Source organism: Chelonoidis abingdonii, chromosome 14 (genome assembly GCF_003597395.2).
Source record: "Chelonoidis abingdonii isolate Lonesome George chromosome 14, CheloAbing_2.0, whole genome shotgun sequence".
Lineage (NCBI taxonomy): Eukaryota > Metazoa > Chordata > Testudines > Testudinidae > Chelonoidis > Chelonoidis abingdonii.
In genome coordinates, this window is record NC_133782.1 from 19,022,562 (window position 1) to 19,041,328 (window position 18,767).

Genomic DNA, 18,767 nt, shown 5'->3' on the forward strand with positions numbered 1-18,767 from the left:
GTTGTATGTAAAGTAAATAAGGTTTTTAAAATGTTTAAGAAGCTTCCTTTAAAATTAAATTAGAATGCAGAGCCCCCCGGACTGGTGGCCAGGACCCAGGCAGTGTGAGTGCTGCTGAAAATCAGCTCGCATGCCGCCTTTGGCACACGTGCCATAGGTTGCCTACCCCTGGTCTGGACTGTGCCTGGGGAATGGGTATTCCCAGCTGCTAACCCGGGACTAATGTGTATGTGCAGATAGCCAGTTATTTGCCAAACAAAATGTTCCTAGATTCCCTCAGACAAGAAAGGCTGAGGCCATGCTTTTTAGTGAAAGGAGGACACCTGTCACTCTGTGTCTGGAAGCTGGTGGCATGCCAGGGCTGCGGCACATCATTGCTCTTGCTGGCACATGCCACTCAATGTTACTGAGGCATAGGAGAGATGGACACAACCAACGAGGAGAGCAATGAATGAATATGGAGAGAGCATATGCAGCAATACACAGGGGAGAGCAAGGGTGTGTGTGTACAAATATGAGAGCGACCAAGCCCTAGAACTCTGTTGGGGTAGGGGTCTGGGAGTGATGGAGGGTGCAGGGAAAGAAAACCACAAGCACATCAGCGAGCTTGAAAATGTCTGAACACATTCAGAAAGCAGAGTCTCTTAACTCACTTCAAAAAGAATGAGCTATTGGGTAAAATGAGCCAGCCAGTGCCTCTGAATTCCATAAGAAACAATTAGTTGATTGGCAAGTTCCTAAAAGATGGAGCTTCACTGTCTGTCAATGGCCTACAATTCCCCAGAGCTGCTGGCTTTTGGAGGTTTTACTCACACTTGTGTTTATCTCATGGGAGTCTGTCAGTCAGATTTCCCCCAATTTCTCTGGTTTCTTATGCTAGTTTTGTGGTCAAATTTAATTTCTATTAATGCCAGCCAAGCCTCTTGCAGAAAGACTTTGCTTTGTCCTAGATTCCCTCTCTCAGCAGCCCATAAGGCTAGTGACTCCTCTGCGGGAGAACCACACTTTATTTTTGTTTTGTGCTGTGCTATGCCCAGATCCGAAACAGATTTTTTCCACTCCTACCTACTGTAGGCGAGTGTGGATAACATACTTTGCAGATGCTGCGTGGCCGATACTTTTGAGCCAGATGCTGAGATTAAATTATTCTGTGATCAGTACTCCACACTCACCCTGCAGGAAACTCGCTCGCTCAGAGCTGGCAATGGATCTTTTATTTCCTGAAGTGGCTGTTTTGAGATTCTCATCGAAGCCTCTACTGCTGTAGCTGTTGTATCTTTAAAACTTATTTCGCTTCCCACCTGTGTGCAAACAGTAAATATGCTGCATTGGTAATGAGGCCAATACATTGTTACATTTTCTCTGTTTTAGGGAAATGCCCATTTAATCATCTCCCATATGTCCTTCCTCTAAACCTTCCTCTGCTGTGAAATCTACAAATTACTCCCATCTGGCATTAGGTAGGCAAGGGGGAAACTCTGACTTCTGCTGATCTGCTAAACTTTGTTTTATTGTTACTATGTCCTCCCAACCAACATCCACCCAATTTGTCTGTTTTGTACACCAGTGGCATCATTTGTGACATGTAGATTGTGGCCTCTCTGGGGCTGGGGTTGTGTTACTTGTCACATGTCTGTAGACTGCCTGGCTACATGAAGTCCTGTTCCTTGACTGGGGTTTCAAGGTGCTACTGTAATAGAAATAAATAATAATAAAATATGTATGGAGAATTAGAGATTTATCCAAGCCCAGGGAGCCAAAATGTTTGACATTGAGGGTTGCCAAGGCAGCTCAGCAGGAGCTTGTAGGCTGAATCTAATTTCCATATGCATTTATTTACATAAATATTTTTGTATTTACAAAAATAAATGTGCTGAGCTGTAATATTTGCTTGCAGTTTATCTTCCCTTGATGGATGAACAGATGTTGTTTGTTGGCCAAGTTCTCTGGCACTTAACATAATTCAGGTGACTGTCTTTGCTCCTCACCCTGCCATCACAGGGAGTTCCCACAGACTGTAGTCTTTGCATCTCCAATCTAAGTTCTCCTACTCCATCTCTAGCTCAGAGGGAAAGCAAGAATTCTACACATCTGCTAGGTCCAACAATGCATGGAGAGAAGAGAAGGTAGGTGTTCTATTCCCCCAAAATGTAAACGTAGTTTTATTTAATGCCTTTCATTCATCACAAGCTACTTCTCCCCATCCACCAAAAACAAGATGGCAGCATAAGGCACCGTTTAGACACATGCACAGTCCACATACCTCTAGATCAGGTTTAAAAAACATAGCTACAATTCTTACCAACAGTCTGAAATGTCCTCAATACTAATGTACACAATATGATTATCCACAGAGTTTATCATGGAGAAAAGAACTATTAAATTAGAATTGTAGGACCCTCTGCCCTCCCCCTCCCCAAAAGAAGATAAAAACACAGATATAGAGCTTAATACCAGAGTAATGAGATTAGTTCATAAATTAAAAAAATACAAAAAACCCCAACTATTTCACTCTTATTTTCAGAAAGTCCCACATGATGTAATGAAGAGTCCAGTGAGCATGCCCAGAATTCCATGCTGTGTCCTTTTTCCCCCCTTTCAGAGCAAGAAAACTGACAAGTAGACCCAAAACTTCCAGTCTTTTGTGTGCTTCAAAGTCATTCACATGGCAATAAAACAGTCAAGAGTCCAGTATCAGCTCAAAGAATCCATTTTAGCCAAAAAGCTGTAGGATCCCCATTGGGTGATTTGAAGGTTTTTCCCTCCATCCAAGAAGGATTTGATACATTGCTTTCCTGATGCAGATTCTTAAAGGCTTCCATACCATGGGTTCCCTTTGAAGAAAGATGACTACAATTGTTGTAGGATCAGTTATATAAAATACCAAAGACTAGGTTGAGCTGATGTCTCTCTGAGTGAAGCTTGCCCAGCGCTGAGATGTTGGGGTCTGCTACAAGTACTCAAGTTCCAGGGCGTGCCTGAGAGCCTCCAGGTCAGCGTGACAGGAGATTCTCCAGAATGGCATGTTGTGCTGGAATGAAACCAAAATATATTTTTTAAACACAAGGATCAAAAGATCTTTCACAGTTTGCATCCTGAACAATGGGACGTGTTACACCCTTAGCCATCAACTCACAATATTGCTATAGAGATAAAGGATCATCTTAGAAGTTAAAAGAGGAAGATTTGGTGTCCCCTCTGCAGGTGTGTGTGTCTGTAGAGACTAAAAACATTGCAAAGTGCTGGAAACTGCAGGAACTTCCTGAGTTTGTGAGGCACTTTCACATGCTGTCCTGCTTCAGAGGAAACAAGCGGGGCAGGGCAAGTTTCTGCATGCCTGCAAAGATTTTGTATTGTTATATGCTACAAACTTTACTTCCCATTTTCCCACTGGGTTTAGTGTTAATGTTTCTAGAATAATAATGTTCTTCCAAACAAAATCTTGCTGCTCCTTCCTTATGCTTAAAATCCATTGCAATAGGTGCCTTAGCAACATGACAGACAAGTGCTATGAGATCCTCCACACACCTCTGCAATCCTTTCCTATAACACATGCTCCAGGCTATGAAAACCATCTTTGTGTTGCCACCTCCTCATAGACTAGGAAGTTATGCAATAAAATGAAGTTGTTTACATAATCAAAAGCATGAACCATAAGCAGTTGGTTTTATAACAATTAGAGTTCACTCTGCAGGAAAGACAAACCCCACAGCAATCCGTAGGTACATAGGAATTGCCATAATAGATCAGGCCAGGGGTCCATCTACCCCACTATCAGCTGTTTCAGAGGAAGATGCAAGAAACCTTGCACCAGGCAGTTATAGGATAACCTCTTGGCATACACCAATGAAGTGCTCCTCGTGGCCCAGGACCCAGGAGAACTGCCATGGGTGGAGATTTGCCAAGCCATCTATTCAGCAGCCTCCTTCACCCCAAGTCAGCTGGGTCAAGACACCTTTGAGGAGCAGTGGGCGCTGTTGGGGGGTTCTTGGCTTGGTGTGGTTCCTGGTGCTCTGCTTTTTTAACCTTTGACATTCACTCCGTTCCTGCTTTTTCATTTATTTGTGGTCTGGGTTCAGTGGTTAAAGGGGCAACCTTTAGTTCTAGGCAGGCCAATCCATCTACCCATAATAGGTACAGGATAACCCATCCCCAAGGAAGCTTCCTCCTGACTTCCATTTGTCAGAGGTTGGCTTATGCCCTAAAGCATGAAACTCTGTATCCTTTTCCAAACCCCTTGTTTATTTTTTAGTATTTGCTATTATTACTCTGACTATGCTTGTTCTCCATATAATTGTCTAAGTCCTGGATGGCCTTCTCTCTTGAAATGTCCCATGAGAGGGGGAGGGACAGCTTAGTGGTTTGAGCACTGGCCTGCTAAACCCAGGGTTGTGAGTTCAATTCTTGAAGGGGGCCGCTTAGGGAATCTGGGGATTGGTCCCTCTTTGAGCAAGGGGTTGGACTAGATGACCTCCTGAAGTTCCTTCCAATCCTAATATTCTAATTCATTTAAAAATACAGTAGAACCTCAGAGTTACAAACACCAGAGTTATGAACTGACCAGTCAACCATACATCTCATTTGGAACCAGAAGTACACAATCAGGGAGCAGCAAGAGACAAAAAAATTAAAAGAAGGCAAATACAGTACACTACCATGTTAAATGTAAACAACTAAAAAAATACAGGGAAAGCAGCATTTTTCTTCTGCATAGTAAAGTTTAAAAGCTGTATGAAGTCAATCTTCAGTTGTAAACTTTGAAAGAACACTCAACATTTTGTTCAGAATTACAACATTTTCTGAGTTACGAACAACCTCCTTTCCCAAGGTGTTCTACTGGATTCAGGTGACCTTCTTGCAGTCTTCTAATTTTATTATAATAATTGAAAAGAGCATAAGCATAGTTTCCAAGCCAGATTTATGTTTCCAAAAGAAAAAAATGCCAACTATTTGTGGGTGCCAGTAAATAAGTGATGTACAAACACCAGATAGGTCTGGTTAATATTCTGATAACTCTGTAGGTACAGTTTTGACAGTTGTGACTCATGTTTAGTACTCTCTGTAGTTTTTGTGGTCACTTCAGTTGAAAGGGGTGAATCTCAGAAGATTTGGAAGTTACATTCAGATCTTTATCCAAACTTCTTTGATTTGCTCTGGGTGGCCTAAGATTTGAGATGGTTCTTTTCTTATCCAAACCAGTTCACTCATCCTAGGTTTGTACCAAAGATTGAGGCCTGGTCTACATGCACATTTTGTACTGGTACAATGATGTCAGTTAATGCCAAAATAGTGCTATCGGTACAATCCCCAGCGTGCGTTATAGAAGTATGAGCCTGCCTTAACTGGTTTAGCTTACTCCCCTTACCGCACAGAAATAAGTTTAACTGTGTCACTAGGGGGATTGTACCACTTTAACTACACCCATACAGATAAAGTGGTGCAACTTGTGTGTCTAGCTAAAGCCTTTATCTGGTTTCTTAACATTACACATTCTCATTTCCCAAGCAGACAAAATAGTTGAAGGAAGATGATTCTTTCCCAGGGCTATTACCTGCTTAGGACACTGTAGTGACACCAGATGTTCATTTTACATGGTGTCTATTTACACTCCTCTCTACTTAAATACAGTTCAAGCTCCTCTCTGCTATGTTGCCCATCAGTAAAAAAAAAAAGTTCCCTTGAAGCTAATAATAAATAATATATGGAGATATATCTATCTCACAGAACTGGAAGGGACCTTGAAAGGTCATTGTGTCTAGTCCCTTGCCTTCACTAGCAGGACCAAGTCCCTGACAGTTTTTTTTTTGGCCCCAGATCTCTAAATGGCCCCCTCAAGGATTGAACTCACAACTCTGGGTTTAACAGGCCAATGTTGAACCACTGAGTACCCCTCCCTCATCAAGTTATCTATTTATCACTTTCTTTGTTCACTCACACTACACACAGCAAGCAAACACAGGGGCATCTGAAGTGACTACAGTGAATTGCTCTGCAATTTCACTTCATAGGAGAAAAGTTATTTCCTCTCCCATTTCCTCAGACCCCTGGTGGATATAAAATCCCTTCCACTTAAATTATCTATCTTCCTTTCTTTAAAGAGAAGAAAGCTTGGATACTCAGCCACGCCTGCTGTTCAGCTCTTGCAGATTTATCATTTGTGGCTAGATGAAGAAAAACGACTCACTAAAACTGAGATATTATCAGTGCTGCCAGCAAAACAGTGAAAGGCTCTCTGCCCGCCCAGTTTTTTGTATAAATTCAGGTGTGTAGCTAGCAGCACTGACTAATGATTGTCATCAATCACAGGTTGTGACAGCTCCAGCAAAGCATGTGTTCTCCTAATGGGAGAGTTGATTAAACCAGGAGACACTAGCAAGAGGCCTCTTGAAACCCTGCCTGTAGAAGGCTGCTGAACCTTCCTGCTGCTTCATACTACCATGGAGCCTGGCAGCCTTTGATCCAGTCATGTGCACTGACCCACTAGCTTTGAAGTATAGTGCAGGGCTGTCAAAAGCGGCAGGCTATTATCACTTCACTTTCAGTCCACGCATTTTGGGTTCTCCTCAGAGGGATTCTTAACCCTTAAGGAACCAGCTACACACCTGGGAATCTGGCTAATTTCCAGAGTTTTTTTTTTTGTTGGTGACAGGAATTGATGTGCCAAGGAGGAAAAGGTTTTCTGGCTGCTTCAAGGCAGGACTGGGGTGAGACCCTGGGGACAGAGCAAGTGCTGACCCACCTTGCACCTGCTGGGATCCCCTCCTCCCTGAGCCTGTGCTCTCAATGTGACCAGCCTTGCCTGGCTGCTGCTTCCTGCCGCCTCATTCAGCCTAGGAACCGGCTAGAGGAAGTTGGGTTACACAGGATGGTCATGCCTGGAGCACAAGAGTCTTAGATGGGACTGCAGGGGGAAGCAGGAAGACACCCTGAGAGACTAGATCTAATGGTGTTTCTGGCCATGTTGAAACCAAAATAATGGTAGATTTCCCATCAGGTTTCCACCCCACAGAAAGTTTAGGAACCTTCCTGACTCTGGGGTTCTTTTCTGAACTGTTCAGGGACTCCAACCCCCACTAACAGGCAGAAACCCTCGTAGCCAGTAATCCAAGGATTTGCAGTTTGACAGAGAAGGGAAATCAACAGCTCCACCATCCTCACCCAAACTCGCACAGCCTTAGTGAATGGCACCCTTGACTCTTCCTCCCTGTGCCCAAAGTCTCTGACTGTGCCCTGCCATGTTCTCTTATTTATCTTTTTTTCTGCCATGAAAATCACTGTAGTACCCCCAACCTCACCTCCAAATCTATCTTTCCTCATCACCATAAACCTGGCCCAGCCCTGGATCTTCTCATGCTATGCTATTGTTAGCTCTTCTCTCTGGCATCCTCACTTCTCCTCTCTTCCTCTTCCAGTCCACACAAAATGCAGTCACCAGGATGATCTTTCCTTCTCACTACTCTGGTAATATCCACAGCAGCAGTTAAGCATGGATCATACAGGCAGGCTACACAGGGCACTGAGTATGTAAGGGCACCTCTGGCTCAGCTGTCCTCCCACCCTGCATTGCCTGGGAGTGAACCAGTATGGCTGCAGCCCCTTCATGGGTGCCCACCACCCTGCATCAGTAGTACATGAGAGCTACGGTACAAGCACAGCTCCAGTTCAACTGCCTCCCCTCCACCACAGCTTTTCAGAAGGGGGAGATGTCTGTGTCTTTAAGGGCACGCTCCATCCCCAAAGACATACTGTACCCACAGCCAGGGCTCAGAGCCACTGCACCACCCCAGCAGCCGCAGTAGCACCACTATTAGTGACTGTCTTCACTGCCATGATGAGAAAGGCATTTCCTAATAGGCTGGAAAGCCCACGAGAGCCCAAGTTGAATGCCATATTTCAGCAGTTTGGCATCTGGTGCCAGTGGAAAGCAGGAAAAGGAGACATAGAAATATTTAAAAAATGATGTTCAAAATATTTTGATTCTTCAATTAAAAAACACATCAGTTTTGGATTCAGTTAGAAATCTGGGCAAAAGTCTAGGTCACATCTTACTGTATCTGAAATGTTCTGCTAATCCCTAACTGAAAGTCTCATCTGGTACCTAAAATCAGGTTTTACTTGGACTTTCCCAGTCAGTTGGCATGTGATGCAAAGAATACTTGCTCCACAGTGTCTCTTTAGAATGCCAGTGACAAAGGGCTGTGTCTGTCCAATGAGTATGTAATACTCTCAGGATTCTAGGTTCGTTATCCCTGATCATGTCACATTCAGATCCTTCCATTTTTGTTTTATTTGCATTTGATGTGCCTCTCCAGTTTTTCGTTTGTTGGTTTTTTTGCTTGTTAAAATTAATCAAATAGCTCCATAAAATAATTAATAAAAGAAAAGCAGCCACTCTCGATTAGTCTCCTTGGCATTATTTACTGTAACAACATTAGCCCCCATGACAGCACTAAGTATTAATATCCTGAGAAATTCTGCTGGAGTTTGGAAATTATAAGAATGTGGCATATAGATCAGAAACTCCAGAATTCACCATGGTTGCTTCAGCTGACATCACACAAGCAGGGTTTGTTTCACGTGTGTAATACCATCTTTATTAATCAGGAACAGTTCCTGGAACATGTAATAGCAACTAGCAGTGCTTGAGACCACCTGAAAGGTTGCAATGGTTGCCAGGGCTATGGAAGTGGGATTTGCAATAGGAAATTGCTCAGGGTGATGTGAGGATTTGCAAACGGGGGAAAGAGCCTAACTATAAACAACATGGAGGGGAAGAAGTTTCATTTAATGCTTAGTTAAATAAAGAGCCATTGAACTGAAAACTCTAAGAATCCGGAATTGTACATACAACTGTACCTTTTTTGCTCCCTGTTCCTCTTCAACACCGTCTCCTATTACAACATAAACGGCTTTCCTCCCAAACCTCTGCATTATCCGTTCAAAACAGCTCTCTTTCCCTGAGCAACCAAAGAGAAGAAGTGTTCGTTATCTAAGAGAACTGGGCAGCCGGGCTGGAATTCAGCTGTGAGGGCTGGGGCAGGGCCTGATTTCATTTGTTTCTTTGCATTTGTAATTTGGTTCTCAAATTAAGACTTAGGCAACATTCTCTGAGATGCCATCACACAAGCTAGCAGCATCTTCTTTACCTACCTAGTTTTGCCAACTCCCTTGTGTTTAGCATAAGTCTTGTGATTTTTGGTGTATTTCTTAAAGCCCCTGCTGCTGGACACATGCAATTCTCTGGGAATCTCAGGGTGTGTCTATACAGTGGGGGTAATGTGCACTACAGGGGGTATGATTTCTAAAGTGCACTAACAGGTTGTGCAATAATTGGTCTGTATAGACCGTGCTGGTATGCAGTAAAGGTTCGCTAGTGCACATTAATATATCAGTACTATGTTAAAGTGCTGCTTAACACACATTTACAAAACATATTAGAAACATTAATCTTCACTGCACCATGGGAAGTAAAGAATGATCATCACCTCTTTACATACAGAAAAACAGGGACCCCCAGAGATTAAGGCCAACATTCTCAAACTTTTTTAAATTTTAAAAGTTTTAATTTAATTGATCTGACCATGGTCACACAGTGAGTCACAATGGCAGAGAAAGGATGCGATCTTGGGAGTTCCTGATTCTTAGTCACATACTCAGAACACTAGACCAGGGGTAGGCAACCTATGGCATGCGTGCCGAAGGCGGCACGTGAGCTGATTTTCAGTGGCACTCACGCTGCCCGGGTCCTGGCCACCGGGCTGGGGGGCTCTGCATTTTAATTTATTTTTAAATTAAGCTTCTTAAACATTTTTAAAACCTTATTTACTTTACACACAACAATAAATTAGTTCTATATTATAGACTTATAGAAAGAGACCTTCTAAAAACATTAAAATATATTATTGGCACGGGAAACCTTAAATTAGAGTGAATAAATGAAGACTCGGCACACCACTTCTGAAAGGTTGCCGACCCCTGCACTAGACCATCCTGCTTTCTCTATAATCTCTGCATCTTTACTTCTGGTCACTATAAAAATGAACTCGCCAAACTCCTGACCAAGACTTTGGAACAATCGAAGAAGTCTTGCCCCAGAAAACCCATCACAGGTTTTATATTGAGTCTGGTGCATGCAAGGGAGGAGTTTAGTGGGTACAGCATGTATATACTGGTGTGGTGCAAATGTGATCCATGAAATTCATAGTTATGTATCTCAGCGCTGAGTCCATATGCTTTTGATTTAAAGGAGCTCTCAGTCAGCTGTCACACAACATTATTACAAAAGGCATTTCTTTTGGTGCTCACCAAGTGTTTCAGCCTTGCAAACAATGAGCTTATCTGCCCAACACTGCTGTGAGGTAGGTGAGTATTATTAGCCCCAATTTAATGATGGGAAGCTGAACCACAGAGAGCCTAAGTGACTTCCTCTAGATCATACAGAAATTCTGTGGTAGAGTCAGAAATTGAGCCTGCATTTTTTGTTTCTCAGTCCAATGCCTGAACCAAAAGACCATCCCCTGTCTACATTCAAAGATTGTAACCAGATATAGCTGTAAACATGGTCTGTGTTAGCAAACAAGATTGTTAATATCTGCTAGCAATCACAGCACATAACCACGGCTTTTCTATCTTGATCCATGGTTGCTTTTCTATAACTGGTCCAGTTCACTGTCCAGCCCACCCCTCCAGTGTAAAAAGGACCTTTAGCCATGTTTAGGTAACAGGTTTGATTAGAATTCCTTCCTCTCAGATGTGTGAGATAGGGTGTCCCAGAACACAGGGCCCATAGGCTGCTAATGCTGCTGGGTGCACGTCTCGTAGGCACTGTATTGCCCACTGAGACACTATGGGACAGGCTAGAGCTACCTTGATTTGTCTCATGGTGGACTGATACAAACATGGGCAGTTAGTCTGTTAGATGTGAAGGCACTAACAGGAGGATCATGCGATTGTGTTGTGAATAAAGCTGCAAGAACACAAGTCAACTGTGCTCACTGTAAGTGGATCACATTCGAGGGCCACAACCTGGTTACAAACAGCCAACTGCACTTTAGACGAGGCCTTAGCTGCATTGCTCTTACCTGTCTTTGTTGCACTGTAGATGTTTTCAATGGGGAAGACTGTGCCCAGTCCATATAGCAGCACTTTAGCAAGGGCTGGTATGAGCTGAGTTGTGGTGACCAACACGTTTACACAGTTAGGCCTAGAAAACAAAGTGGATAGTTGGAATTGCAGTGAGTGAGGCAATCTGTGTCCTTTTCTTCTGTTCGCCTCTGTGGTGGGAGCACAGGGCAGGGTGCAACTGAAGAAAGCTCCGGAGAAGTTGGTGATTATGTGATGGAAGATGACTGACATTTTTTGTACAATCTCTTTATTAATTCATTAGAAATGAAATAATTTAAAACAAACCAGTGACAAAGACGGAGACTTACAGTGCATATCGCAACGAACCACTGAGGTGCTTTAAATGGTGGTAAATCTCCAATGTCATTTACACTGGGTCCCTTGGGTGAACTAAGTCAGGGCTCGTAGTGCTTTGATTTCCTCTTACTGGTTTCCTGCAAATCTGTTTAGTACCTTCCTGGGAATGCTACAAATGGGGTGTCCAGCAGCAAGGCAGAAAAACCAGCTGATTTTCTTTTGTTTAGTCCTTTGTATCAGATTGAACTCACCCCTACCCCGGATAATACAAATCTGGAAAACGTGCAGATGGGCCTCCCACAGATTTGGCCAGCAAAATCCTATAAACGTGCCCTGGTTTGTTTGGAGGAAAAGAAGGGAAGCAAAAGAGCTCTTGGATCTCATATGTAGGTGATTCCTTAAGCTATTCTTACCGGGAATGTATCAGATTCAGAGCCTTGAGAGCATGAGTGAGCCAGAGATCAGTCAGAGCTTCCAGTTCTGCTCTTAACTGCAGCCAGGTTTCCCTCTTAGGAGCTCCTATTAAACCTGCAAGCAGGGAAATTAAGCAACATTATTTGTAAATGCACAGAAAGGGAATGTCTTGCAGAGTTTAGTACACAGTTTACCAAAAGGCCTCCTGCTCTCTCCTGGCCATGTTTGAATCCTACCTCTCAAGCTGCTCCTCTTTCATTCCTGGTGGAGACTCCTCCTAATCTTGCTGCTAGGGAGTGTTTCAAGGCTCTGCCCTGAGTCCCCTTCCCTTCTTCCTCTTGAACCTGCTGCTAGCCTTCTTTTTGGACATCACTTCAAAGTAGATGATGCCCTGAATGCCCCCAATGTTTCTCACTCCTATTCATCCACTTCCCTCATTTCCCCCTCCCATCGTGACCCCGTCTCTTCTGCACAAGTCACAGTTGAGGGGCTTTAATCTGTCACTGGTCTCCTCTTCTTCAACCCACTGAACCTCTAGATGGCTGCTGTGCAAAGTGTTTCACGACAAAAGGCCTGTTGTATGGAGAAACCTTCTCTGAACTACATTAATTGATGTGGTATTTAGCATTGGCACATTTAGCCAGTATTTTGCTCCGCTCTGTCTCTGTAGTTAGCAATTTGCTTGGCTCAGTTAGAATACTTTTCTGAAATTTCCCATAGAACTAAGCAATAACGATTGGGGCTACGGGCATTTCCTGAGAATTAACGACCAGTGTGGAGGCGATAGAGGTCTGAGTAGAAGCAGATGACTGTTGGGTCCTGCTGGTCATTAATCCCCCTGAAAATCTGTTCACAAGGTCATTATTCCCAGTATATATGGGAATGTCATTATTCCCTCTAAATACATAAAAGGAAAATATTTAAAATACCTTTAGGAATATTATTTTTTTTGGTTATATGTTGTTCTGGTTCTAGCTCTGGGACACTTGTGCAGAAAAAATTCCAGCCCAGCCTAAGAGAGAAACTAGGTTACCTAAATCAGATGCTGTGAGATCAAGGAGGCTAGACCATCCCATTGTCTTGTGATATCATTTTGATGGGATGTGGGATAGGGAACTGTGACTTTGGAATACTCTTTCCTACCAGATACACCAGAGCTCATCTATGCATCCCTTTGTGTGACACTCAAAATATTGGTTTTAGGTTGTTTGAAGAGTGTGTGTGTGTTTTTATTTATTGTATGGTTGAAGAGGTGATGAACATAATGTTTTCTGCACCAGCTCTCGTGTTAATTTACTGGGTCACATAGCTTTCTTTTGGCAAAGATATGTGGTTTTAATTGTATTTGTTAGGGATCCCAAGGACTTTAGAGATGGGGTACCCTTTAATTAGGTGCACAAATATCAGTGTGAATGAAATGTACATTAAAAAAATTATTAATCTATTGCCAGGTTCATCGCATGGATAGGGAATTAGTGCCTAGGCCATTATTATTGGAGTGCTGAATGTGCTAGGCCCTGTACAACAGAGAACAGAAATTGGCCCCTCCTGAAAGACCTTACAATAACTTCATTTAGAGTAGACACAGCATGCTGTGTGTAAGGCTCTTGAAGCAGGGCTTGATTTCTCCTCTCATGTACAGGGGAACAGGCATGGGGAACACAGAACTTTACAGAGCCCTCTTAGGAGCAGCAATATTTCATTTCCTGCTAATTAGAGATAGGCCTGAACAACAACCTCTTGTCTGATCAACTCCTGACCTTGGGAAGGGTGTGTGAAATCTAGATCCAGATTTTGTAGCTTGGTCCACTATCTCTAATGCCTTTCACGGGAACTCAGAGCACTTGGCAAAAGCTAACCAAGCCTCACAACACACCCATGTGAGCTAGGTATCAGCCCCAGTCTGCACATGGGAAAACTCTAGTGTAGACAGGCTGCAACTTACCCACCCTGTTACAATGTGTCAGAGATGGGAATACGGTAAGGAGCAGTCTTGATTCCCAGTCCCTTGCTCTAAGCATTAGACTGTATTTCCCCCTATAACAAATGAGTTTGCTCCTTGGTTTTGGAGTACCTAGGCTATTCTGTCATGCCCACTGTTATTTAAGGATAACACTGCTGAATTCTGCTGAAACACTTGCGTAGCAGTTCAGTTCTCCAAAGATCAAGGTGCCCTAAGTATGCTGCTCGCTGCACACCTGCCTTGTAGTGTTTATCCTGCTAAAGAGAGAGAGTTTTTTTGAAAGATGAAAGAGGCCATTCCCTGGCTGGAGACACTCACCTCCTACATTGTTTTTGTAGGTATTGTACATCTCTTTCACCCGACGGTAGCGGAATGCTAATTTCCTCATCCAGTCAACTCCCCCATGAACTCCAGAGCCCAGACACAGATTTGCACCAGCAGTTGAACTGTGGAAGCCATCTGCTGAGAAGTTATATGTGCTGGTGGTGGGGAAGCAGGGGAAAGAGGAGGAGGAAGAAACGGGAAAGAGTGTTAGTGCAATTATGTAATACAAGGTTCTTTCCAACAGGGTGTAGAAACAAGTGAAGGGGGTGGGGGAAGAGGGACACCAGATGTTGCTGGAGAGTAATGGAGGCAGCTGGTTAAGCACAGGAGGAGGAGGGATAAATCTCTTCTTGCCCTACCGGTGTTTCTGGTAATACCTATCAATTTGTGGTGTGCTAATTTATTTGTTGGACTAAATCTTCAGTCAATTCCCATTACCACTCCCGCTGAATTTGTGGGCACACCTATTTGTATGCACAACTCTGCCCCAGCCCTTCAACACACACTTTTACAAGCAAATTAGGTAGACTGATATAGAGGGCCATTTTTTTAATCAAATGCGGGGTATGTACTTGCACGCGCATTTTACAATTGTGCATCTGACGGTTTTAAACATTTGGCATGATAATGCCAGATCTGTACAATAAAAGGTACGGTTTTCTTGTGCAACTGGATACAACTACTGATCCTATATGGAGATTAATGGGGTGAAAACTTATTTTCAGGCATGAAGAACTAACAAGATTGCCAAAGGTTTGGAGCCCAGCATTGCTCCCATATCTTCATGTGTCTAGTTTCTACATATCTCTGAAAACAATGAGGAATTTATGGGGCACAAACAGTGAAAATGCCTTCTGATGAAGACATCGTACATGTTAGTTACTACCACCATTCATTGTGAGAGTCTTAGAACTACCTTGAACACAGAGAAAAACAGGACTATCCTCTACATGAAAATCACAACTGGGCACCGAATCACTATGCATGCCTGGCTTACTGAAACATAGCTGCTAATGCAGCTATCTGTCTGCAGAAATACTCTGATGTAGACCTTTATGATTGTTTGGCATTATATGTTAATACCGGGCTTTGAACCTGTTTTAGAACAAGAAAATAATTAACAGTGGAATGAAAGGGCAGTGGCTGCTTACAACACATGGTCCTAAACATCCTCCACCAAAATCTCTTTAACGCTGCCCAAGCAGAGCCCAGAAGAAGAGAATAAAATGGGTATGGCATATAGGAAAGATGAGAAAGGGCTTGTCTATGCAGGAAGTTAAGTCAAATCAACTAAAGGTGAGAATTTAAAGCACGTTAAACTCCTGTGTGGATGCTCTCATACAGAAGTAAAGTGACATTTTATTTTAATTTAGCTTAATTCACTTCCCAACATTATTTTGGTTTAATTTCCCTAAACATATGAGAAGTATGTGAAAAGCAGCAGAGACCTTTTGGGGTGGGGCTTGTTGCAGGATGAAAAGAGATGCTGTTAGCAGATTGCTTTCCCATATACTCTCATAACAGGCGAGGATTATTTGCACTAATTTACTTAAGGTAAAATCCAGTTTCATTTGTATATGTCTGCACTCATACTTGGATTTGCTATGCAGTAGAGCTGCCTTATAGGCTAATAAAATAGCCTGAAAGCGTCCCATTCTTTCAATTCTTTGCAAAGCATAAACAACGCTCCCAAATGACATGAGACCTCCTCTCCAGGGCCAGATTAATTCAGGCTTTAGAAGCTGCAGCCCAGGGCTCTAGGCTAAGGTGGGGTCCTGCAGGCCAGATGCGGCCTGCTGCTTCTTTTCATCCAGCCCACGGCAAGTCTCTACGCTGTGGGCCGGACACTGGTCCCTGAGCCTCGACGCCCCCCTTAGGGCTGGCACCGCAAGTGCCAGCTCGCCCATGTGCCCCTGCGACCCCTAGGCAAGGGCATTCAGGGAATCTCTGCCCCCGCCCCAACTGCCACAGCTCCCATTGGCCAGGTACCACGGCCAATGGGAGCTGCGGGGACAGCGCCTGTGGGCACGGGCAGCATGCACCGCACAGAGCAGCCTGGTCCCTCTGCCTAGGGGCCGGACATGTTGACCACCTTGGGGAGCAGAGCAGTGTGGAGTCAGAGCAGGCAGGGATCCTGCCTTAGCCCTGCTGCACCGCCAACCAGGAGCCGCCTGAGGTAAGCGCCTCCCAGCTGAAGCCTGCACCCGACACCTCCTCCTGCACCCCAACCTCCTGTCCCAGCCCTGAGCCCCCTCCTGTACCCAAACTCCCCCCCAGAGCCCGCACCCCAAACCTCCTGCTGCACCCCAGCTGCCTATCCCATCCCTGGCCTCATACCAGAGCCCATCCGCCACAGCTGGAGCTGCATCCCCTCCCACATCCCAATCCCCTGTTACATCCCTGAACCCACTCCCCCACTCCAAACCCCCAGGGGCCCCACAAAATCTAATAGCCCCGGGCCCACAGGAGAGTTAATCCAGCCCTGGTCCTCTAAGTGAAGCTTTTCTGTGTGGGGAGAACTGCTTTCCCTATGAGGCTTCCATAGTACTCTGTATTGTGTAGCTACATCCATTCATCATATAAACAACCCATTGGAAAACAGCTTAGTGTAAGCATAGGTCCTGGTTGCCAGGGCTGCCGGGGGGGGGGGGGGGCAAGTGGGGCAATTTGTCCCAGGCCCCGCAGAGGCCCCCGCGTGCCCTGGCCCAGCGGCCGTCCGGGTCTTCGGCTGCCATTTCAGCAGGAGGGGGCCCTTCAGTGCTGCCGAAGACACGGAGCTACTGAAGGGCCCCCCGCCGCCAAAATGTCCCGCAAGCCCTGGCTCAGTGGCGGTCCGAGTCTTCAGTGGCATTTCGGCAGCGGGGGGGCCCTTCAGTGCTGCTGAAGACAGGGAGCGACTAAAGGGCCCCCCCGCTGCTGAAACGCCGCCAAAGACCTCGATCGCTGCCGGGTGAGTACAAGCACTGCAGCTCCCCCGCTTTGTCCCAGGTCCCCTGAATCCTCTGGGCGGCCCTGCTGGTTGCCATACAATATAGGCGAACAATTGCACATCCAATTTGTACACACAGTTACTGTGAATGTACATGCATGCTTGACAAATGCATATGCAAACACTTTGGTAAATGCACATGCAAATGTATTGTGTGCATGATTACCTGATTTACATACACAAAGTATTGGTGTATGCAAATCTGGAGTAATATTTTCACGACAAAGCCAATTTTTACTGGTCTACCTGCCATTCACAATGTAAGATTGCTGGACAATAAAAATCGCTCCTTTAAATCAAAGAGGACATTTTATTGTGACACTGAGTTCCGGCTGTACCATTCTGTGCTTTATGATAGGTGACAGATAAGCCTAAATTGCAGGATTGTTTCACTGCGGAATATGTCTAACATCTTCGTGAGTTTTTGGTAGCAGTGATCAAAGGGACCACTTTTTGGGGAATAATATTCAGTGCAGCATGAAAGAGTCCAAAATGCAGGACTACATTTTCAAAGTACTGCACGGTTCTTAGCCATGAAGCTCATGCCGGGCATAATCAATGCTATGACCATGGAGTTGTCAACATATCCCACATAAAGAAATGTCACATGGAAAATAAGTGGCCTGGTATGTGTAGCATTGAGGCAATTAATTCTCAAATTACATAGAAAGCAGAGTAGGGTGATGTGTTAATAGTACAGTTGCCACAGTAACCTTGAGATCTTAGAATAAATAACAGTCCTGTAACTAGGAGTCAATTCCAGTGGAAAATATGATAATTACATTGTAACTAATAATCATACGATTTCCTTGTAATACCACAGAATATGGGGATACATACAGGACCTTCAGCTGCAAAAGTGGGAACTCTCCCATTAGTTTAGGCAAAGCTCCTGGGAATTCTGGGCCTTAGTTTTATATGGTCCAGACATAGCACTGCACAAGTCTAAGGCTCACGTATAGTTTTCAAATGATTTGGTCCAATCTATGTTGGCTGGTCAAACCATATTTGAAACTGACGTAGCTGAGTTGAACCCATTTTCAAACTTGTTTTCCAATATGGTTTAAAGTTTAGTATGGACAGGGCATGAAAGTAAGGCCTGGGCATATTAGTGTGAGAAAGAGCAGTTTTGTGCTCCCACGCATTCATGAATGCAAGGAGTATGGAAGGGGAAAACAGCAAGATCAAAAATGTTATTTATATTATACCATTGCTCATCCTCAAGCCATTTCCAAGGAATTGTGGACTGTTTGAGCTGGAAGTTCCAGTCTAGAGATTACCTACCTTAGATCTTGTCCATTGTCATCTGATGATACGTCGTCTATGTGTATTTGGTCACAATCCTGCAAAGCATAAACAAACATACACAACAAAACCCAAATGAATCAGGAAATGATATTGTCTTGGAATAACAAATCTGAAGGAAGAATTTTATCACAGAAGAATCATAGAATCATAGGACTGGAAGGGACCTCAAGAGGTCATCTAATCCAGTTCCTGCACTCATGGTAGGACTAGTATCATGAAATGAAAAACACATTAAGGACAGATATTAAGGTAAAATCAGGTCCCCCATGTATTGTTAATACTCTCAACAAATTCCAGTCAATTAATTAGATTACAAGCCAATTTCAGATGCTGCTTGACCACAACATG

At 44.0% G+C, this 18,767-nt stretch overlaps 1 protein-coding gene across 5 annotated transcripts in view; it reads right to left on the reverse strand.

Moving 5' to 3' along the window:
- Positions 1–1,425: 1,425 nt before the first annotated feature.
- EYA2 (EYA transcriptional coactivator and phosphatase 2) overlaps positions 1,426–18,767 on the reverse strand; it is a 585,490-nt gene continuing 568,148 nt past the window's right edge. For 4 of the 5 annotated variants that reach the window (XM_075072277.1, XM_032767381.2, XM_032767378.2 and 1 more), the window contains 6 exons: positions 18,396–18,454; positions 14,117–14,277; positions 11,835–11,949; positions 11,082–11,203; positions 8,857–8,957; positions 1,427–3,031 (listed from right to left, as the gene is read on the reverse strand). In XM_075072277.1, coding sequence (XP_074928378.1) covers positions 2,951–3,031; positions 8,857–8,957; positions 11,082–11,203; positions 11,835–11,949; positions 14,117–14,277; positions 18,396–18,454 — 639 coding nt within the window. In that variant the 3' untranslated portion in view covers positions 1,427–2,950. Of the gene's footprint in view, positions 3,032–8,856; positions 8,958–11,081; positions 11,204–11,834; positions 11,950–14,116; positions 14,278–18,395; positions 18,455–18,767 lie in introns of all 5 variants that reach the window. The other variant, XM_032767382.2, reaches the window with a different exon arrangement.